Source organism: Ochotona curzoniae, unplaced genomic scaffold (assembly GCF_017591425.1).
Source record: "Ochotona curzoniae isolate NIBS_2020 unplaced genomic scaffold, NIBS_Ocur_1.0 scaffold_2683, whole genome shotgun sequence".
Classification (NCBI taxonomy): Eukaryota; Metazoa; Chordata; class Mammalia; order Lagomorpha; family Ochotonidae; genus Ochotona; species Ochotona curzoniae.
Window position 1 is genome coordinate 5,665,001 of NW_024467100.1, and position 22,293 is coordinate 5,687,293.

At 53.1% G+C, this 22,293-nt stretch overlaps 1 protein-coding gene and 3 non-coding genes across 5 annotated transcripts; 3 read left to right on the forward strand and 1 right to left on the reverse strand.

The window, feature by feature from the left end:
• Window positions 1-2,157: 2,157 nt before the first annotated feature.
• TRNAG-GCC lies at window positions 2,158-2,228 on the forward strand. The gene has a single exon. It is a non-coding gene; the product is annotated as a tRNA-Gly (tRNA).
• A 3,788-nt stretch (window positions 2,229-6,016) lies between these two features.
• On the forward strand, window positions 6,017-6,087 carry TRNAG-GCC. The gene has a single exon. It is a non-coding gene; the product is annotated as a tRNA-Gly (tRNA).
• Window positions 6,088-11,717: 5,630 nt separating this feature from the next.
• TRNAN-GUU lies at window positions 11,718-11,791 on the forward strand. The gene has a single exon. It is a non-coding gene; the product is annotated as a tRNA-Asn (tRNA).
• Window positions 11,792-14,105: 2,314 nt separating this feature from the next.
• Window positions 14,106-21,789, reverse strand: LOC121171498 (low affinity immunoglobulin gamma Fc region receptor III-A-like). 2 transcript variants are annotated; one of them, XM_041003207.1, is made up of 5 exons: window positions 21,716-21,789; window positions 21,014-21,034; window positions 20,443-20,697; window positions 15,674-15,931; window positions 14,106-14,694 (listed from the first exon to the last, which is right to left on the reverse strand). In XM_041003207.1, exons 1-5 carry the CDS (start codon window positions 21,753-21,755, stop codon window positions 14,513-14,515), a joined length of 756 nt encoding a protein of 251 aa, XP_040859141.1. In that variant the 5' UTR covers window positions 21,756-21,789; the 3' UTR covers window positions 14,106-14,512. The 2 variants fall into 2 exon arrangements, with proteins under 2 accessions (XP_040859141.1, XP_040859139.1); XM_041003205.1 differs by having other exon boundaries at window positions 20,443-20,700.
• Window positions 21,790-22,293: the final 504 nt, after the last annotated feature.

Genomic DNA, 22,293 nt, shown 5'->3' on the forward strand with positions numbered 1-22,293 from the left:
CGCAGGGCTGGGCCTCGGGCTGCACCGAGGAGCTGTGCAGCCTGAGTGATGGCGGAGCGTGCACCCTCTCGGTCGATGAGGTTCTCCCTCCCCTGTTGCATCCGTATTTTTGTGGATTATGTCCTTTCTCCCTGAGTGTGCGTCTCACTGCCTTCCATACCTCGTGTGGCTCTGGATCTTGGCTGTTCTGTTCTCCTTGGCCTTGAATGCTCATTGATGTTCTCTGCCTATTGGTGCCCTTCGCCCTTCAGCCCAGGAAACAGGCCCCTCATCTCTTCCCTGCCCCCGTCTGGCTCACCCGAGAGGTTAGGGATTCAGGCTCTATGGATCAATCTGTATGAGAGTTAGTTCCTTGATTAAGGTGAGACCGTGTATTATTTGTCATTGCTCATGTTTGCTTGCGTGTGTGCTGTTTGTCACCTGGCCCTGACACCCAGCTGGAAGCTAGCAGATCACTCAGTTAAAGCCTTAACAAGTCATTTATGCTCCTTCTGAATGGGGAAGGGGTTAACTTGGTTGTCTCAAGCTAATTAGAAAAACTGATTAGAAGCATTAATTAAAAATTTGAATCTTTAGTACTTTAATAAGAAAGGTGCTCTTAGCGCAAAGATTGAGAATGATGCTACTTGGTGCTCACTGAAAATGTTTTTAGTTAACGTATGTATCAGTTAGTGCCATTTCTTTATTATATTGAAATATTTGTACTTGTTATTGCCATTTCTTTGTTATATTAAAAAGCTTTAAGAGAATATCGTTTTTTCAGTGTTGTTGGTTTGTCAATATATTTTTCTTTCTAACAGCATCTTGCTTGTTAAACATAGGAAACATCTCAAGCTTTTGTCAAAAATGTTTGCTAAAGCTTGTAGGTCATGGCTTGGAATGCTTGCATCCCATGTTGAACTGTCTTGAGTTCAGGTCCTGGCTCTGCTTCTTAGTCCAGCTTTATCATCATTTCTGCTTCCTCCTTTGAGAGGCAGCAGGTGATGCCCTGCGTAGATCAGTCCCTGCTACCCATGTGGGGCCCCCCCGGGGTTGAGCCTCCACTTCTGGCCCGGCTGTTTCTGATGCAGGCATTTGGGGAATGAACGCGGGGATGAGCTAACCCCCCTTTCCATTCCCTTTCAATAAATAAATAAACAAAAGAAATTATAAGAGAAAGAAAGAAGGAGTAGGTGGAGCAGGAGGGAAGGAAGGGGAGAAAGAGGTGGTTGAGAGGAAGGAGCGGGGTGGGGGAAGGACCAGGAGGAAAGCACAGAGGTGGAGGAGGAGGGCGAGGAGGACGATGACCAGGAGGACGGAGACGAGGATGATGCGGGAGAGGCCTGGGCGAGGGGGTGTGGGCACAGCCCTCGGGAGAGGTATGGTGGGGGAACAACTGGTCGGTCTGAGAGCAGTCCCGTGTCTGCACCGCCCCACCGCCTGGCCTCTCACTCTTGCCCATCGCCCCTGCCTGCCCCCATGGGAAGTTGCGGTCCCCGTCCTGCCTACCCTGGATGCCCCAGGCTTCTTCCACTTGGAGCTTCTCACTGCCCACAGGTCGCCTGCTTCTCCATGCCGAGGCCACATGTCAGAAAGACTGCCCTGAACAGGGCAAGTGGCCAGCCGAAGCCCTGGTGCCCGTCCCCCTTCTGTCCTGTTTTGTCTTCCCAGGAATCGCCTGACCAACACACATGCGTCCTGGGCTGCCTGGGCAATACAGCAGTGGGCTCAGCAAGCCAGCCCATCCACTTGGCTCCCACATTCTTTCCTCTCAGCCATTCTGCTGCTGTAGCTATTCGAATTAACACAGGGCCAATCACAGGTTGCCTGCTGTCCCCATGACCCAGGCCCCTGGCTTACTCTGCAGTCCTGCCACCCTCAGTCATGAGGTCCCGGGTGACAGTAAACTCCCAACCTGTGGTGGAACTCAGTACCTCTCGCTCTCCTCTCTCACCCCCAACTCCAATTCTGCATTTTGTTTCACAACAACTCCAGATCCTGGATGTCAAATGAGGTTCTGCTTGCCTGTCGGCTCCTTGCTCTGTGGGCGTGAAACTACACGCTGAAATGAAGCCACTGTCCCTGCAGGGTTCCTAACCACAGTCCGGAACAAAAAGAGCTTCCATTTGCCAGTTAATTTGTCCATCTGTAGTGGCTCAGGGAAACTCTGCTGCAGATGCATGGGTGGTTCAGTGGTAGAATTCTCGCCTGCCACGCGGGAGGCCCGGGTTCGATTCCCGGCCCATGCAGTTGCTGTTTTTGGTCCTGCAATGGATGTTCAGGCACCTGCTCTCAGAATCCAGTTCACCAATAGTCCAGAGTTTTTCCTTCACTCCACCAAGTGGGCAGCCTAGACAACTCCCAAATCCAGTGGGATAGCTGCTGCCACCTACCTCTTGGACTCAGGTCCTGGCTGCCTGAGGTGCCAGCCACCACAATGGACAAATTCCTCTATCACTGGCACCAAACTGATAGGGCACACCCCCAAACACAAAGACCAGCAAATTTCCACTGAGGATGGCCAACTTCACCACCCCCAGCCTTGCAGGGGATGATTTTACATCTGACGGTACCTCCGAGTCCTGCAGATTTACGGCACCTGAGCCATGCCCTTAGTGGGTCACTAGCTTTACCAGTGAGGGAGCTTGGCTTAGCAAGGAGACTGAGCCTGCCCTTCACTTTTGAGCTGCCATCCAGTAGGACAGAGACCAGGGGGAAGAGGGCGTAAGGAATCTACAACCTCACAGAAAGGGTCTGCACTTAGGAACAGTGACCACACTGCTAGTCCCCTGGAGGTGCAGCCTTGGGAGAACATCGCAGTGGATCCTGAGATATGGTGCTCCTTTCCTAGGCTGCTGTCATCTGGATCTTTGGCTGTATCCTCAAGCGTTCCCAACCAGTCCCAGATAAGGCTCCCTTGTCTCCTGCCTGGCCTCTGAATGCCCCGTGGCCCAGCTCATCAGCCTCTCTTAGTCTCCTGGTCCCAATTCTGCCTCCACAGTGCTAAGAGCAGGGTCTGCCCAAGGCGGGTCACAGTTCCCACAGGCTCCACCTCCAGGCCCACCAAAGGTGCAGTCCAATCTGATAGGAACTCTCTGAACCTGTGTCATAGTGGGAAAGCCAGAGTGCTTGCTCGCTTGAGTGCCCACTTCACAGACACTGAGCAGGTGACCCAACTCATGGATGTAGACTCTGCTACATGGGAGAATCCCAGCTCATTGGCTAGAAGGGAGAACATGAGTTGGTGCTTTCCAGTGTGTGTATGCTGCTGTGTGTATGTTGGGTGTGGAGTGGCGATAGTCAGCTGACATCTCAGGTGTATGTGTAATATCCAGTGGTGATGGTCATGTTGATCCTGTGTGTGAAGACATGTGCCTGACTGTATGTGGATGCATATGTGCATGCTGCTCTACATACACTCACAGGTTTGTGTGGTGGTGATGTCCTGTGTTTTCCCTATGTCAATGTGTGTGCAGGAAATTTACTTGCAAAATGGGAGGGGATTCTGAGCAATGTAGACAGGGCAGCAGATGTAGGCAAAGGCCGGGAGCACTGAAAAGGTGGAAGCCCAGGGGCTGAAGATGCTAAGGAGAAAGACGCAAAAGGAGAAGGACTGATAGTAATGAAGGTGAGGAAGAGGAAGCCAGATGTGCTAGAGAAAACAAACCTCCACGACTGGGAACTGAACCCGGGATGCAGCAGCAAGACTGCCATGTCTTAACCACTAGGCCAATGAACTCCATAGGCTGCTTGCTGTGTGCCTACTGCAGCTAGATGTAAGTGCCAAATACTTGGTGTTCCTTTGATGATGAAAGTCTGCCTGGTGCTGCTACCAGGGCAAACCAAGCAGTGGCTGTGCTCCTGCCACAGTGACCTCAAAATGGCAGGTCACCTTGCCGCAGATGCACACAGCCTCAAGTCAATTTCACAGCCACCTCCCTCCACCCTGCAAAACACCCTTCAGGGGACTGGCACCATGGCTCAGTGGGTTGATCTATCTGCAAGTGCAGCACCCCAAATATGCATGTCCCAATCTGCTCCGCTTCCAGTCCAGGGCCCAGCTCCCTGATTGTAGCCTGGGGAGGCAGCAGAGGAGTTCTGCCAATCCAAAGCCAGGATCCCAGAGCCTCTTCTGAGTCTCCCACATGAGTGCAGGGTCCCAAGGTTTTGGGGTCATCCTCAACTGTTTTCCCAGGCCACAAGCAGGGAGCTGGATGGGAAGTGGGGCCACTGGGACACGAACTTTAGCCATATGGGATCCTGGCACACGCAAGGTGGGACTTCAGCTGCTAGACTTCCACACCTGGCCAGAAAGTAATTAAATCTTTTTAAAAAACAACAAACAAACAAACAAAAAACTGGGTCAACTGTTTGCAAGGTTGCCATGCTCACCACTAGACCACCAATGCCTGGGAGGTTGTGTACCCCTACCAGAGCCATTAGCTATATCAGGTTAGGGTTAGGGTCAGGCTGCACAGTGACAGGGAACCAGTCAATGCGAGTACCCCAAGGAGAGGAAGCCAGGAGGAAAAGGACTGGGAAGAAAGCAGAGGTTGACCAGAACGAGGAAGAGAAGGACATCAATCAAGAGGTGACAAGGAGGAAGCAGTTCCCTGGCTTAGGGAGAGTGGGCTGCCAGTCCTAGCACTTTGGTGAGTTGCAAATTGGGATGGTAACAGCTGCTGCCAGGCACCAGCAGTGGATCATCTGACCTGAGTGTTGCAAGGTCCAACTTTCCTGCCCCTGCAAGCCTCTGCTGCCTCCGATGTCAACAGGCCGGCACTCCCCTTTCTACCCCCAAATGCCCTGACTGCACAGTCCACGTGCCTGCACGCACCTACGCCAGCCAGTCTCTTGGTGCTGCTACCCCGGAAACAGGGTACTTCCAGGCAAGGCATCCTTCCCTCCACCCAACCACCTCCTCCCCCTCTTACCAAACTCGTTGGTCACCAGTAGCCGGATCAGGCGACAATTCGAACCCATAAGCTCTATTCCCTGCTCAGCCACCTTCCACCCATCTCAGGCCCTGTGCCAGCCACACACCAGTACCTGGGCAGGCTCATGCCAGGTACTTCTCACAGTGTTGCGTCAAGGGTGTTTGCCCCGCAATCATGGCGTCTTCTCGTGGTTTGAGCCTGGACCAAACAACCCCGGGGTAGGGAGCGGCCATTTAATAAATAAAAGAGACCACCTCCCTGTCGGGGAATTGAACCCCGGTCTCCCGCGTGACAAGCGGAGGACACTCACACTATACTAAGAAGAACAGAAAGACTAAGTTTCTAGTTGTATGAATGTATACTCGTTCTGCCCCGCAGATACCTGGCCCCAAGTGCAGCTGTCTGCTAAACTCCAGTCAGTGTGGTGCTTGTTGACCTTCCCCAAAACAGGGGGACCACTCGCATGCGTAGAACCGGGCCCACAGGCATTGGCGCGTTTCCCCAGCAAGGTGCACAGCCACACACAGGTATTTGTAGTCAGAATGGCTGAGTGGTCTAAGGCGCTGTGTTCAGGTCGCAGTCTCCTCTAGCTAGGCGTGGCTTCGAATCCCTCTCCTGACAGGCCTAATTGACCCTTTCTCAGGTGACAAACCTACCTTTTGACTCTTCCAGCCAATCTGCACTCCACCTTGGCCATGCGCGGGCGCCACTGTCCTTTCCACACCTGCTGCGTTCCAGCGCTCCTCTCACAACCCCACTTCGGCTTCCCAACTGCTGAATTCGTCCTAGAGATCCAGCCACCACACACCTGCCGAGCCTCTGCCCTCACACCGGCCACTTGCACATCACACTTTCAGACGCCCCTCTGACCTCATCCCCGCACCGCAGATCAGAGCATGGCTCCGCCGGCCCTGCGCCTCCTCCAGCCTGGCTCTCTACGAACATTCTGCACTGCGATCACCCTCAGCCTTTCAGCCTCTTCATTGTCCACCCACCCTACCACACAGAGACCCGGACCTGAGAGCCCGGACTGGGGGTTGGGGTGGGGAGGGTGGCCTGCAGTCCGGGTCTATGGAGGTGTAGAACTTAATGTTAGTAGAGCATGGGTGGTTCAGTGGTAGAATTCTCGCCTGCCACGCGGGAGGCCCGGGTTCGATTCCCGGCCCATGCAGCTGTCTGCTGGCTTTTGCTTTCATATGGAATTCCTTTATATCTCTCATCTTTGTGAATCTGATCTGCCTTTCAAAAAAAGAAAGGAAGAAAGAAAACGGGTTCCCCAATGACCCAGAACTTTGCCCCAGCTGGGCACTTCTCACCCCTGACTATCCTGCCCACGCTCCGTGGGGGCAGATTGGCTCCTCCTGGCTTTCAACAGGCAGTCAAATGCCATCCATCCCCCTTTGGGACTCCTGCCCCAGGCCCTAGGCTTCTTGGGATCACCTGTCACTGACATACAATCCCACACCACATGCCTACACCAAGCACAGTGGCCAACAAACATCCCCTGACGGTTGTCAGCACCCCCAACTTTACTGGGGCAGCTTCACACAAAACGGGCCCTCAGCCCCCACATACTTCTTGTGCCCCAGCCATACCATAAATGGGTCATGAGCTTTGTCCACGAGGGCCCTTGACTCAGGCAAGGAGCCCAAGCTCTGTCCTTCCCCATGGGCAGAGTTGCTATCAAGTAGGATGGATCCCAGGAGACACCAAGGGACCCACAGCCACGCAAAGAGAGGGTCTGTGTCCCCATATCCTCCTTGCCCCCAGGAGGATAAGGTTCCTTTATCTCCTGGCTGGCTGGGCAACATGTGGGGATACTCACCACTATACTAACAAGGACGGTGTGTCTGTTACCTACAGGCCTCCAGCAACAGACCCACTTGACAGATGCCTGGCTCTTGGACTTACCGAAAACCACCCGCAGTTGCCTCCATCGCCGTCCAAGCCACCCGTCCATCCCACACAACTCAGCACCATCAACCCCACGCAGAACTCGACCAACAGCAGAGGCACAGTGCCGGGATCTTTGACCAGGGGTGTGGTCTGCAGGAACCCCTCCCAGCTTCCACTTCCAGCTCCTGCAGCTATGGAAAAGGCAGTCACTCCGACAGCAGCCCCCGTTTGCACTACCCCACTGCAGGCCCTCGCCCCTTCCTGCACCCTAGGGAGGTGGCGGTCCTGGTCCTGCTACCCCCGAGGCCCCAGGCTCCTTCCCTTGGGAGTCTCTCGCTGCCCGCATGTGGCTTGCCTCTCCATGGGCAGCGCAGATGCCGCAGGCTTCGCAGAGGCCTCACGCCATCAAGGACTGCCCTGGGCAAGCACAGGGTCCAGGCTAAGTCCTGGTGCCTGTCCCCTATCTCTCATGGTTTGTCTCACCCCGGGACAGACACCTGGCATCCCCATGCACACACGGCTGCCTGGGCAGCTTCAACCCAGCACAACAGCACTTTTCCAGCCGGCACTCCTCTCAGTCATTCTCCAGCTGCGCTGACTGCAACAGTCAGTTAACACAGGGACCGCCACAGGTCACCTGCTCTCATCAGCACCAGGGCCTGGGTTATGGGGCTAGTCTGTCCAGGCTGCTGGCTTCTTCTGGCATCATGCACCCCTCAGTCTTGGGACCTTGGACATCAGGGAACCCCCAGCTTGAGTCACTCTGACAGCAGCCCGGTGTCTGCACCTCCCCACCGCCGGCACTCACCCCCAACTCAGTGCTTCTCTCTCTTTTTGTCCACCCCAATTCAGTATTCTGGTTGGCAACAATCCCAGGCCCTGGATGTGAGCTGAGGCTCTCCTGCTTGCACGACCGCTCCCAGCCCGTAAGACTGGGGTTGCACACTAATATGGAACCACTGATCTGCAACTGCTGTTCAGAATCTGTCATGGCTATACGAAAAAACAGCTATAGTAGCATAGGTGGCCCAGTGATAGGATTATAGCATAGGTGGTTCAGTGGCAGAATTCCTGCCTGCCACTTCATTTCCCTCTGAGGGTTTTCTTATTCAGCCACCTTCTGCCAAACTCCTGCCTTGTGCCTTATCCTTTCCTCACCTGCCACCACTTCCCTCAGATACACTGTGGATCTCTCAGCTGCCTGCTGCCCAACCTCTAGGCACTGTATCACATTGACTATCTGGCTCACCTCCCCAAACCTTGCTCTCAAAATTATTCTGGAAGCTCAGGAGCCCCAATGCCCCCAGCAGTCAGTACCGCATCATTCCTACTGGCCCGTCACACCCATGGTCCTGAACTGTAAGCCTGCTCCACACTGGCACCCTAGACACCTCCCCCTGCTTTCCAGCATATAGCAAGACACCATGCCCTTTTGGAATTCAGGTCCTTGTTGTAGGGTGTTGGGATGGGTACCTTTCTCTGATACTGCACACCTATCCCAATCACAGCAGCCTGCAAACCTCCCCTGCTGTTGAGCAACCCCACACACATCCAAACTCATGGGGTTGGCTCCACACTTGACGGTGCCCTCAGCTTCTCTCAGGCCTGTCACGCCTGAGTCGTGCCCTAAGCAGATCATGAGCTTTGCCCATGAGGGACCTTGGCAAGGGCAAGGAGCCTGAACTCTGCCCTTCACCCTGGGCGGAGCTGCCATCCAGTAGCACAGAAACTGGAAGGGATGCAGGGAGAGGGTCTGTGCTCAGAGGGACAGGGACACTGTTACCAGTCCCGTGGAACAGGGACCTCGTGGATCCGCTCTTCATCCTTGGGAGAGAATCCTCAATGAAATCCAAGTGTATCCTGTTCCCCACACTGACCACTGTCTCCTGGGCTGTTGGCTGTGTCCCCAAACCCTTCCCATCCTATCCTTAACCAAGTCCAGCCACCTGCTTTGCCCTGTGATCCAGCTTGCCAGCCCTTCCAAGCCTCTTGGTCAAGCCTCTGCCTGCCAAGTACCCAGGATAGGGCCTGTCCTGGTCGAGTCCAGGTGCAGCTGCCTCCAGGTGGAGAGCTGTAGGAGTCTTACTCCGCTCCGGAAGAAAAACCCAGAGCCTTTGTCCCTTAGACTGGTGACTTTACGAACCCACCAAAGCCCTACATGTGGCCCAACAGGCAGATGCAGACTCAGCCAAAAGAGAGGGCACTGGGTGACCAGGGGGTGGGACAGAGGGAAGAGGGGAACAGGCTGCACATCCAGAATTGCCTAACCTCAAGACACTGGGTGCCTCCTGCTCCCTCTGCAGGCGCCCAGCCTCTGGCCAAGCTCATCCCCACTGATTATACACTCTGCTAGGACCTGACCCTGACCAACTGCTTAGAAGGCACCATTATACCTCTGGCACAGATCCCTTTGCCACATGCTCCCCATGATTTCTGCTGTCAGCTAAGGCCTCCCTACCACTCACCTACACAGCTAGTTGCACCATCTATGCATACCCACCTGCACACACACGTTCACCTCCCATGACCCTGCTCTGTTCACAGTGTACCCATGAACCACACATCCTCTGTCCTCAGGCTCATCAAAGACCTTCAGTCCAAGGGCTTTGGCCAAGTGACAATGCTCACCCACAGGCTGGATCCCCCGCTCACTTCCTCCCATACCTCCTGGGCTCTGTGCCATCCAGGAGGCACTTGCTTTCTTTGGTGTCATGTGCCCCTAGGACCCTAGGAATGTGCTTTGAGTTTCTGCTTCTCTCTCTCTCTTTCTCTGTCCCCTCCACTCTACACAGTGCTTGGCATCAATTCTGTCCTCTGCAGCAGAGTGGAATCCCTCCTTCTGCTTGCCTATCTGTTCCCTGCTCCATGGGCCCCAGGTGGACACCGAAACGGAGAACTTTGTGGCAGGCATGCTGACAGAATCCAGGTCTGTGAAGGCTTTTGGTGGCAACACCGTTGGTGCATGGGTGGTTTAATGGTAGCATTCCCCTTGTCACCTGGGAGCCTTGGGCTCCATTCCTGGCTGGTGTTGTTCCTTGTTGCCTTTTGATCCAGTAACCTCATCTTCTAGAATTGCTACGCTTGCCCAGGCACCACCAAGGCCCTTGCCCAGGTGGAGCCCCACCTCCGAGTGTAACTGTCTCCCGACCCACGTACTACCTCTAACCCTGGACCTGTACCCTTCCGGCATACTCCGTCTAATGGCTGTCCACACCGCCCTCTGAGGTCTTGACCATTCAGCCACTCTTCTGCCAGACACCTTTTCTCTGCCTCCCCTGCCACTGACCTTATGACAGTCCCTAGCCTGGTTGATGTATTTAATCATTATTTTAATAACTACATAAGGATTCAGAACTGTGATAGTTCTCTCATTAGTTAATGTTTCATTTCTACATGATCGTCTTCATCCGTAATGCAGCTGCACTTCTTAATGTTAATTGTGCCTGATGCTGCGTGGTTATTTGTTTCTTTGTGTTTTACATGACTCTTGCAAACAAATAACATTCATTTTCAAATGCAACTGTGTCATTTAGCTGGCAAGCTGACTGGTACCTGTTGTTCTTATGGTTATTTTTATTGGTGCGTTCAGATCTATTTCGTACTTTCCATTGATCTTAACTTTTAAATCCTTTGTAAGTACTATACTCTCATTTTATTTTTTTACTTCATTTTAAATAGCTATCCTGTCCATTGAAGTGATGCATGGGCAGTGTTTGTGTTTTCAGAATGAACTAGAAAGTATTGCCTTTTTATCTCTGCAACTAATCCAAAAACCTGCAGAATGTCAAGTAACAATAATTTGAACTTTTACTTCACAGCCAAGCACAATTTTCCTGATATGTCGGGTACCAATATAGAGTTGCAAAAAAAAAAGTGTTGTAAAACTATAAAATCGATTAAAAACAAAAACAGCCACATCTACAACTCTCGCCTACACCAATTACAATGCTCTGCAAACAAATATATAAAGTAGGAAAAGACGTAATCTGCTTAAAAGTCCTTTGACGAGTATATAAGAATACACCAAATAAGTTCATGGAAAATTTGGTGTGTTTTTTCCACTTTTCCTCCAACTTTGAGTCTTTCTCGTGTGTACACATATGTGTGGAAGCAGTGTGATGGCCGCCCATGCGTGCATGTTCGCGTGTGTTCTCATTTCGCTGCTCATGGTTAAAAGCCTGGAGCGCACCTGAAGCGGTCACCCTGCTCGGCGTGGGGGCGGCAGACGGAGCAGGGCCGGGGTTCCGCGGCGGGCGCTGCGCAGGCTTTGCAGCCAAGGGCTCCTTAGGCACAGCCCCGACGGAGAGCGCTCGGTGGAGGCGGGAGGAATGAGGGCGGAATGAGGGCGTCAGGTGCCCAGGGAAGTCGTGCCTTCCGGAAGAGCGCCCGCCCGGCTCGCGGCCACTGGAGAAGGGCTGGGGGCGCCGGGCCGGGCTGTGCGCAGCTCCTCCGTCGGAGACCACGCTTGACCAGACAGGTGCAGCGGCCGCCTGACGGGAGGGGACACGATCTTCTAAACCCTGCCCCGGGCGCACGTGAGTGCTCGTGGACGCACGCACACGAGGATGTCCAGATCGGCCGAAAGGCTTCTGGACATGAACCGTCCCAGCCGAAGTCGGAGAACTGCTGGAGCCAGACGCCGAGCATTGTGGTTCCTCGGTGCGTTCGCTGTCTTCTGCCTCCTTCAACCAACACCACCTCTCTGTCTCTCAGCTTTCCGGGGCAGAATCGGGTTCCGGGTGCAGATCTAAGCCGACGCTGGCTGGGACGGACCGCCTGCGCCTCTCGGGATGCGGCGAGCTGCGGGCTTCCCACGCGGACCCGCAGTCCGGAATTTGGCAAACAGGAACAGCACCGTGACTCTGGTGCAGTGAACTAGCGTGGCGGGGACCAGTCCTCCCGCCTGTCTCTGTGGCGCAATCGGTTAGCGCGTTCGGCTGTTAACCGAAAGGTTGGTGGTTCGAGCCCACCCAGGGACGGATAGCGCCCCGTTTTTGTAACATCATCAGACAAATGAGACTGGCTCCTGATCACAGGAAGAAAATACATTACTTAAGTTACACTTACCTTTAGCTACGTACCCACAGAAAGTGTAACTTAAACAGTGGCTTAGGAAAGTTCCAGCGGAAAGAAGGGCAGCGCCACTAACAAATAGGTGAACTCAGTGTCTTTCCCTGAGCCCGTCTTTCCTTAGCAGCTGGGACGTAAGCACGGCGCCCCGCAGCCGGCTCCTCAGAGCCCTGCGCCCCGTGGGCTGCACGTCCCGGCCTCGGCCCCGGGATCGGCTCCCTGCGCTCCCGGCTGCTGCTCCCGGATCCCGCGCCACCTGTCACCGGGCAGCTCTCCTTCCCGCCCACCCGCGGCCAACACGGACCTCCTCTCCTCGGGCTCCCGCCCTGGCGCGGCTTCCCGCCCCTGTCTCAGCCGGCCGCCCTGGGTCCCTGGGCGCCACACAATCAGATGGATCTCTTGACCCACTGCACCGACCTTTCTCCTCAACCTGACCCCGTGGCCTCCTCCTTCTCAGCGGGACCAGAAGTGAAGCCTCTTGCCAGCCCTCCCCTATTCCTCTCTCCCTGTTACCTGCGTTTCATGCCACAAGAAAAGCTCCTCAGGAGAGTGTTCCGGGGAGGTGCCTTGGCTTACTTATTAGACTCCAGCCTGGTGCTTGTGGGAAGAGAAGGTGAATTCAATACCCAGGGATTTCAAATGCACTTATCTGCTATCTGAATCTCACCCAAAAGTCAAAGACTTCGCTTGGATGAGGGGGGGAATACATCCTAGGGATGGGGTAATTTGATTGGCAGGTGAGTGGGGTATTACTTATGATGGGAGTAGAAGTTGGCCTGAAGTGTAGGCCAAACCCTCTAAAGCTACAGTACAGTCCTGAACAATTTCCCTCATGTGACACACCAAGGTCTCCCAGGACCATCTTGGACGAACTAAGGAGCGCTCCTGCTAACAGCAGCTTCCGGAGAGAGTCAGAGGAACTCTGCCTCAAAGTGCCCCAGGCTCCATGTAGAAAGCAAAGGCTGTGCTTATCTTACTACCCTTGGAAGAGGCTATTGACTCCTCAACTGTCCAATGGAGCAGGCAGACACATCTTTCCTGCACACCCAGACATGTCCCTCTCCCCTGCACAAGAGTCAGCAAAGAAGGCAGTCCAACAGGCAACATGTGCCCTGAGGCCAGGCGCACATCCACTGCCCAGGTGCCTGGGACAGAGGATGCCAAGGAGAAAGAGCACAGATGCCTGCCTGCCCATGCCACAGGTGACCAGGTAGGGGCTCCTGCAAAGTTTCAGTCTCCGGTACATGGAGGGGACATGGGGAGTAACACTCCAGCCCAGTGCCTCTCCCACCCTAGTCATCCTGTGGGGCTAGGCAGTGTCCACGGCCCACGTGACATCATCCTCAGGTCTCCTCTGGGGTCCTTGGTCATTGCAGCAGAGCTGCAGCCCTAGGCCCCCTCCCTGCCCCTTGTCAGTTCAGGCATGGTACAGCTCTGACCACAGGCCCACACCCAGAAGGGCTGGGTGCACACCTCAGCCAAGAAAGTGAGCAGAAGAGAAGCGAAGAAAAGGGAAGGAAAAGGCAGGGCGAGGCTCTGACAATGTGGAAAACAGTGAGAGCGAGCTGAAGCTTCCTGTCAAGAACAACCACTGCCTTCTCCTTCCCGCCACTCTGGAGCTGGCATGCTCAGGGTTTGGATTTCAACACCTGTCTCGGGGGAGCACGGCATCTTTGCTGTTGGTTGTCTGATTTTATTCCCTCAATGACATGAACAAAGCTACCCCTGCACCAGACACAGGAACAGGAAGCTGGCTTCATCATCGCCTCCCATCCTCTCTAATTCTTACTGTCTCCTGCCCCAACCACCAACAAAAGCATTTTCAGCCCCTGCCTCTCCCTGGCCTGGCACTCCTGGGGGCCCTCCCTGCTGTGCTTTCTTGATTCAAGGTCCACTAGGCTCACAGCCACCCAGGAGCTGCACTTTGTTTTCTGGATCCCCAGGGCCCTGTCTCCAACCCAGGCCCATCTTCGACTCACAGGGTGGAGATGCTGGTTCCTGGCTATGTCCTCCCAGCCCATCTCCCAACAGAGGAGACAGAGACTCCCCTGGCCACCTCAGCCCTGGGTCCCTCCCCGGGTCATCTGCTCCCCCACCAGACCATGAGCTATGCACATGCGCAAGCTCTCCCCGTTCTGCCCAGGACATGCTAGCTCCTCCTCAGCCTCCCCTTCTCATGGAGCCTCCGAGGTCCTTGGCTGCTCCCGTGCTCTGTCTGCCAGGAGACTGGGGTCTCTGGGAGCAGCCTGCCCCACAGCAGCAGCAGCTGTTGCAGCCAGCTGGGTTGTGGGCTTGGCCTCCCCCATTCCTCCCTTCTCTACTGCCCCGTGTGTTCAAGAACAATGTATGTGTATGCAAGAGTTGCCAGTGGGCCTGTGTTGGCTCTGCTGCAAGGGCACGGCAGGACTGCCCAAGGGGCTGTTCTCTCGAAGATTCGGATCCCCCCAGGCGTCTCTGGTGGCATCCTTCCCTTCTACTAGAAATGACGAGGGACCAGGGAGTGGGGAGGACCCTGCGTGTAGGTTCTGGTTGCTGGCGGGGATGCCCCTTGGGGATGAGGATGTTGCAGATTCACGGAGAAATTTGGAGATCTGCTGCCACTGTCCTTGTAGTTCCCCCGCACCAAGATGTCATTTGTCCAGAATGTCCTTGCTCCACCCGAATGTGTAGTCCTTCCGGGTGTTGAGGGAGCTTCGAAGGTCTCTCTTCACAGAGAAGTACAACGCTGTGTCCACGGCCAGCAGGAGCCCCATCACCAGGCCGAAGGCGATCAGGTGCCAGGACAGAACGGAGGGCGAGATGCTTGCATTGGCTGCACCAGCAGGAAAAGGGAGAGATGAGAATAATGACAGGCATTTGGCAGACAACTGGAATGATTAGCAAGGTCACCAGGCAACAGTTGTCCTACACCTGCCAACACATGGGCCCTAGGGAGGAACCTGTACTTCCTCCCACTGACACCTGCTCTAGGTGCTCCCTGGGGAGCGCAGCCCTCATGCCCCAGGCAGCGGCTCTGTGTATCAGGTGGCAAAGTGCCAGGAAGTGGGCAGCAGGTCAGGCTGTAGCTGGGTTTCAGGTGACAACTGTGAAGTTACCAAATAACTGCGCCGTGTATAAATTGGCACACATGTGTGTCCTAGTTTTTAGGGATTTGTTTTCTTTAATGAAAGGTTGAGTGACAGAAAGAGAGGCTGAGTGAGAGATTCTCCACTCAGTGGATTACTCGCAAATGGCTGTCACAGCTAGGGCTGGGCCAGGCTGAAGCCAGGAGCCAAAGCTTCTTCCCATTCTCCCAAATAGGTGTGTAGGCCCATAACTGAGCTATCCTCTGCTGGAGCAGCCAGGTCTCAAGCTGGTCCCTGTACAGCATGACAGCATTGTAGTTGGCAGTTTAACCAGCTGGGACACAACACCAGCTTCTAAAGTGTTTTTAAGTGAGATCTCTAACATGTTATTAGAGTACTATAAAGAAATCTCATACATGTTTTGTACAGATTCACTCATTGTTAATGTTTGCCCTGTAAGCTGGATGTTTCCCTAACTACTCCGAAGAACCCTATTTATGGTTTCAACAACTGGAGGTAGAAAATACTGGAAAACATTATTTCTGCATCAAACAGCAGAGCTATGTGAGAGGAAGGGCCTGACACAGTGGCTGACTTTGCCAGCAGTTAGGTATTTTGAGGCTCTCTGGTTCCGGGAGGGAACATGGCCAGAACCATGGCCTTCCTGGTGGGAATGCAGGCCACACATGGCGGGTCCTGAGCTCTCAGGCAGTCAGCCATGCTCACCTTGAACAGTGATGGTCACGGTCTCTGAAGATACAATTGTTTTCCCGATGAGCCCTCTGCAGAAGTAGGAGCCGCTGAAGGTACGTTTGGCTTCTGGAATGTGGAGGTCTGTATTGTTATGAAAATACTTGACGCCTCTGCCATCTTCGTGTAGATAGGTGACCTTGTACATGGAATTGTTCTTCCAGCTGTGGCACCTCAGATGAATGGGCTCCCCTTCCTGGATCACCCACCGTGCAGCCTGGAGCACCAGCCAGCCTGAAAGACACCAAGAGCCCTGCTGGCCTCAGCTCCCAGGTGGGCAGCACTTGGGAAAGGGACACTGCCACACAGAGCCAGGAGCCACCTCCCCAAGGCTCCCCCTGGGGCAGGACTGGCTGGACCTCAGAGCTCAAGTCATTCCAATGCCCTTTGTCTGATGGGGAAGATGGCACACGGCCACGTGATGAAAACCTGGGGTTGGACAGAGTGCTCAGCCATGGTGCAGCTGAGAAGCAAGGCTGGGACAGCTGCAGGTGCTGACATACTGGAGGTGGGGTCGCCGTGGTGGGGAATGAAGAGTTCTGGCATGTTCCAGAATCAAGAGCAGGGACTGTAATTGCAGATGCTGATTTGCCCCTTAGGGACAAGGTAGGCTCTAGGAGGAAGAGGCGGTTGTAGAGATACTGAAAGACTCCTGAGCAGGCAGGGGACAAAGTAATGGGAGGCCACAGCAGGGTGTGCAGACACAGTGGAGGGGAGAGGCGGGCCTGGCGGTGCACTCGGCAATGGTGGTTTGTGAAGGGTGCTGGGCCTTTGGAGGACAACCTTCAGAAGAGGGACACTCTCAAACATGTGCAAAATCCTAATCTACTCCTTACACACCAGGACACCTGTTCCCACAAACACCCCTCCCCCATCCTACCAAGGCATTCAGCCTGAGCAAGGCAGAACCTGAAGTCATGGTCAAGATGGTGCCTGGAAAGGTGAGATGACAAGGAGCACAGCCCTACAGTGACATGAAAAAGCAGTCACGAGACGACTATCAGACAAAATGGCAGAATGTAAAGAACATATAAGTACAGAAGAAAGGAAGACTGTGTTTATAAATGTCATCTTGGAGAATGGAGCAAGTTCATATTCACTTCCACATATAGGAACACTTACTTAGTTATCTGCAGGGCCGAGTTACACATAGAAAGAGAACAGCAGAGAGAGAGAGAAGTCTGCCCTCTGGTTGGTTCACTCTCTAACCTGGGCTGCCTCAGGTGGAAGCCAGGAGCCTAGAACTCCTTCTTGGCCTCCCACATGGGTGGCAGGGGCTCACACACTTGGGCCATCTACTGCTCCCAGGCATATTAGCAGAGAGCTGGATTCGAAGTAGAGCAGCTGAGAGTTGAACCAGTACTCATATTGAATGTTGGTCCTGTAGGCAGCACCACAATATGGCATATATATATTTTAAGTAAACCCAAGTGACATTTATAATAAGGGCAAAATAAATTTACTGCAATTTAGAAAACATTTTACCTTAATATATACCAAATTTGTAGACCATATTTTGATTGCCTAGCTAGAAAGTTTGTTTTAGAGAAGATAATCTTTATTACTTATCAAGACACGCTTGGGGACAGTATAGTGAGTTAATCTGCCATTTGGGACACATGCTTCCTGACAAGGGCCATCAGAAAAATATTTGTGCAGCTTGAGAGAGAGCAAGAAGGATGTGAGCTGAGTATGTATTGGAATGGAAGCTTCCTGGGGTGATGCTGTCTGACAAAGTCTGTGGTTAACAAAGCAAACACACTAGCCACGCCTTGGACAGTCAGGCCACAGGGAGGCCGAAGTCCTTGAGACACCAAGCTCTGAGAGTCTGCACACCTGGAGGTACCTTTACTCTCTCCTCCCTCATGTTCCTTCATGATCTCCTTGTGGCCCTGAAGACACATTAGCAGTAATGTTGACCACACTTTTCCCAAGAAAATAAAAGCTTCCAGGCAAAGCCCAGAAGTGTTCCCTCCTTCTTGCTGGGAGAGTTCTCTGCAGCTGCCTGTTTTAACTCTGATGAAGTCTCTGGATCATTTTTCCTTTTTTCGATTATGTGCCACTCCTCTCTCAACCCTGTGCTGTCATGCAGGTCATGGCACATCCTGATTCAGAGCCACATGGAATTCAGTCCTGACTTCAGATCGAGTTCTGCTACTGCCCTCACTGGGAGACAGAATATGATGGAACAAAAACTCATATACTTGGGTCCCTGCCACCCCCGTGGAGACACAAACAGAGATCCTTGAATTTGACTTATCCTGAGTTGCTGCAGGCATTTGCGGATTTGGGGAGTGAATCAGTAATGGAACAGATGGAATATTTCTTTCTCTCTTCTCTCTCTCTCTGTTTCTGTCTCCTGTCTGTCTCTGTAATTGCTTTTCAAAGAAATAATCCAAACGATAAAGATTTTGGGGCCCAGGGTGATGGCTCAGTGGCTCAATCCCTATCTTGCAAGTATCAAAATTCCATATGGGTGCCAGTTCATGTCCCACCAAGCTCCCTGCTTATGACCTGGGGAAGCAGTAAAGGATGGCCCAAAGCCTTGGGACCCTGCATCTATGTGGGAGACCCTGGCTCCTGGCTTCAGATCAGCTGAACTCTGGCTGATGCAGTCAGAGTAAACCAGCGAATAGAAGGTATTTCCTCTCTGCCTCTCCCTTTCCATATATCTGACCTGCCTTTCCAATAAAAATAAGCATTTTTACGAAAAAAAAAATAATATACAGCGTTTATTAGGAAGGTGATAGCCATATGCCTCTGACATGACTGGTGGGTAGAGGAATCATCATCATGTTAGGTTATGGCTGAGTGATAGTCTGGTGCCCCTTGGGGGACACACTTGTCCGGCCTGTCAGGGCACAGATTCAGTGAATGTCCATATGTTCAATCATTCAACAAATGCCCCACCGAGTACTCACTCTGAACACCATTGCGCAGCCTGGGGATACCCAGATGACTAACATGTGTGGTGCCCAACCTCAAAGAATCTACATTGTTACAGAGAAACACGCTTCTCAGGAAGCATTACACCACAATGTGGTAAGTGTGACAAAAGCTGAGAACAAATACATTCCACCTGTGGTGTAGAGAAGGCTTCTCAGAAGAGGAAATCAATAGAGTGATTCCTATAGGGTGACCAGGAAATTGCCTGATGATCACTTGCTTATAGCTAAGTTAAATACAGGCTTGCTGGCTGACTTCTAAAGCCAGATTCTAAAGCAAGTTCAAGGTAAACACATCATTCCTATATTTAATTTCTCTATTGCTTCCTCCTAATAATTCCCCATTTTATTTGGACTTAGGCCACAGACATTACTTCTTATATAACTCAGAAGAGGAGGGCTGTGTCTGCTGGACCATATGGTCAGAGACAAAGGAACCATAGCAATCTGCTGGATAGACCCATTCATTGAACCCCCTTTGCAGATCCACCTCAGTCACTGCCCAGGATTTTTCTGTAGGTTTGTTTCACTCACATACTCTGTACAAATGAGGCCACCATGGAAGTACAGCTGTGTTAGCAAGCTGAGGCTGAGGGTGCCAGGGATTCCAGGAAAGACTCACCTCTAAATGATTCCCCTGTATCCTCCTGATGACTCAATGCTGCTAAGGGCACCAAGACTTCCACTCTTGGAGTTATCACTGTGGAAACCAACTTCAGCTGATATCTGCCATGCCAACATTCCGTGTGGGCACTGATTTGAGTCCTGGCTACTCCACTTCCCACTCAGGCCGTATCAATGGACAGACAAAAGAAGCAGAAGATGGTCCAGGTCTTTGGGCCCCTAACACCCATGTGGGAGACTTTGGGGAAGCTCCTGACTCCCTTTAGCCTCATGTAGTCTTGGACATTGTGGCCATCTGGAGAGTGAACTAGCAGATATAACATCTCTCTCAATCTATGTGTGTGTGTGTGTCTCTTTCTCTATGTAACTCTTCTTTCAAATAAATAAATATTTTTACAAATTAATTAAAAAAAAAAAAGGCTTCATGGCCTGGCACAATAGCATAATGGTTAAAGTCCTCACCTTGACCTGCTGGGGTCTAACATGGGCACCGGTTATAACCCAGCCCTGCTTCCCATCCAGCTCCCTGCTTGTGGCCTGGGAAAGCAGTCAAGAATGGTCAAAGGCCAAGGTATCCTGCACCTGCGTGGGAGACCCAGAGGAAGCTCCAGGCTGCCAGCTTCAGATCTGCTTAGCTCTGGCCACTGTGGCTGCTTAGAGAGTGAATCACTGGACGGAGAGTCTTCCTCTCTGTCTCTCCTTCTCTCTGTAAATCTGACTTTAAATCTTTAAAATACTTAAAAATAAAACAAACAAAAAGGCTTCTATGCCACGATTAGCATATGAGCTCAATATGTCTTTGCCTAGAGCAAGAACGGTAAGCCATTGCCAGCTTTAGCACAGCATAGCTTTGAGCCTGGTGTTATGGGGAGTGAGGAAAAGAGAGGCCACACGAGGAGAGTAGGGATGGTCTGGAAGGTGGCTCAGGGCCTCTGTGTGGGAGCCAGCCTCAGCGTGGACCTCAGGGGGGACAGGGCGCTTTACACATCTGTGCGGATGTGACTCCTGCCATCGTGAACGCCCCAGCCCTGACATTGTGCTGAAGGCCTGGGTGTAAACCACAAGTACAGCTCTGGCCCACACTCCTCCTTCTAGTTTTGTTCCCCAACATCACTTCCTGGCTTCTCCGAGATCTCAGGGCCCTTTGTTTGTTCCCAGTCCCGCAGGCTGACTCACCAACGCGGACTTGCAGCTGCACTGGGTCACTGAGCGAGGAGATGTTGGAGCCGCACCTGTACTCTCCACTGTCTTCAGCGCGGGCAGACCTGATGGTGTAGGTGGGGGTGTGGCTTGAGATGAGGCTCCCATTGTGCAGCCATTGTATGGAACTGTTCGCAGCAGGGGGGAACCCCTGGCACTTGAGAGTCACTCGGTCCTCCTGGAGCACCCTGTCCCACGGAGGGTCTAGCAGCACCACAGGTTTCAGGACTTCTGCTGAGGAGCCAAGACAATAGGGGGTGAGGACGGGGAGCTGGGCAGGCCTGGGGCTGGCTTCTCTGGGAGGCTTCCTGCCACAAGGAGCAGGTGCAGACCCACAGAAGGCAGCCAGTGACTGGGCCTTGGAGCTGTTGGCTTGGAAGTGCTCAGCTCCATTTGAGGGAAAACTGACCAGGCAAGCTCACGGGCCGGGTCTGCTTGCAGGGGAACTGTTCACGACCACCCCACAGTAGCCGTTTCCCAACATCTTGTGGCCATTGCACTCTCATGTGCCCCATATGTTCACCCCAAGACACTGAGACAAACTTACCAGCCTGGGAGGCAGCTGACACTGCAAGAGAAAAAAAAAAAAAAGGGCATCAGAGGCTGAGCAGTACAACATCAGGGTGAGTGGAGCACAGACTGAGTGTGACACCCTTATCCCTGCCCAGGGAACCAAGGACACCCAGAGTGTTGGTTGGGGGCATATTCTGCTGGGTACCACCCTCCACCCACACCCTGGTCACCACCCTCCCTACTCCTTGCTCCCTCAGAGAGTATGCAATCTAAGGGCACCACTGGGAAATCCCTGGATCAAGTCCCATGCACAATGTGACCCCTAGCCACCTGGAAAGGGTAGAACTGCAGCAGCCTGGAGGGGAGCCTGAGAGGTTGACCGGGCACCTGTGAGAGCAGGTTCTCAGTTGACAAGGAAGAACCTGAGGCCTAGGGAGGAATAAGGGTGCCTAGCCTGGTCCTACACCTCCTGATTATGCCCAAGGTGCAATCGGCTTCTTCCCTCTCTCTAGGTCCTGGACACAAGGCTTGTCCTGGAGCTAAGTCCAAGTGGCAGACCTACCCCCTCAATCCTGATCTCACTCCTTGGTGCAGGTCCAACCCTCCATGCAATTCCAACCCCCTGATACAGGTCTGACCCTTCGGTGCAGGCCCCTCCCCTGGCATGGGAAGGCATCTATACTAAACCCAGCACCTCTTAGCATTTCCTCCTACAGCCTTGGCAGCCCCAACTTACCCAAGAGCAGTAGAGCCACTGGGGACAGCAGCTGCCCCATGCTGCAGCACTGCCGTGAGTGAGTCACACTGATCAGCAAAGGCCCTTACAGACCCAAAAAGGGGAAGGAAGCAGCCCCGCCTTCCCACCAGGCAGCCACTCAGCAGGCTCCTGTTCCTGGAAGGTCATCTGATTTATTCCCAGTCCAGATTCTGACCAGTGTTTTGCCACCATGGCAGGAATAGGAAGAAAGAGCCTGAAGGGGAAGCTGGAATGGCTGGGTCCCCTTGTTCCCGGGGGCATCCAGCTGATCATCTGGATCTCATAGCTCCTGCCAGAGTCCACTCTCAGTGCTTCAGGATGTCTGTGTGCACCTGCTGGGCTTAGGTGACCCAGTGTAAGAAGGGGGCAGCCAGAGCCTGAAGCTGATGTGCAGGACAGAGTGCTGTGGTCCTGTTGCAAAACCTCTCACTCTCCTTCCTGGCTTCCAAATAGGCAAGAACAGAAGGAAGAATTAAAATCCTCAAACCACTGGCTGTGTCTTGCCTAAATATTCTCTACTAACAGGTTCTTTTCACATGCTCCTGTCCCAGAAAATG

What these genes read in the sequence shown, in the direction of transcription:
- LOC121171498 (XM_041003205.1), bottom strand. Translation starts at nt 21,755, where the DNA reads ATGGGGCAGCTGCTGTCCCCAGTGGCTCTACTGCTCTTGG. An exon ending in GTCAGCTGCCTCCCAGGCTG is followed by an intron (nt 20,701 to 21,013) that starts GTAAGTTTGTCT and finishes TTGGCTCCTCAG; the next exon opens with CAGAAGTCCTGAAACCTGTG. An exon ending in GCAGCTGCAAGTCCGCGTTG is followed by an intron (nt 15,932 to 20,442) that starts GTGAGTCAGCCT and finishes GGTGTCTTTCAG; the next exon opens with GCTGGCTGGTGCTCCAGGCT.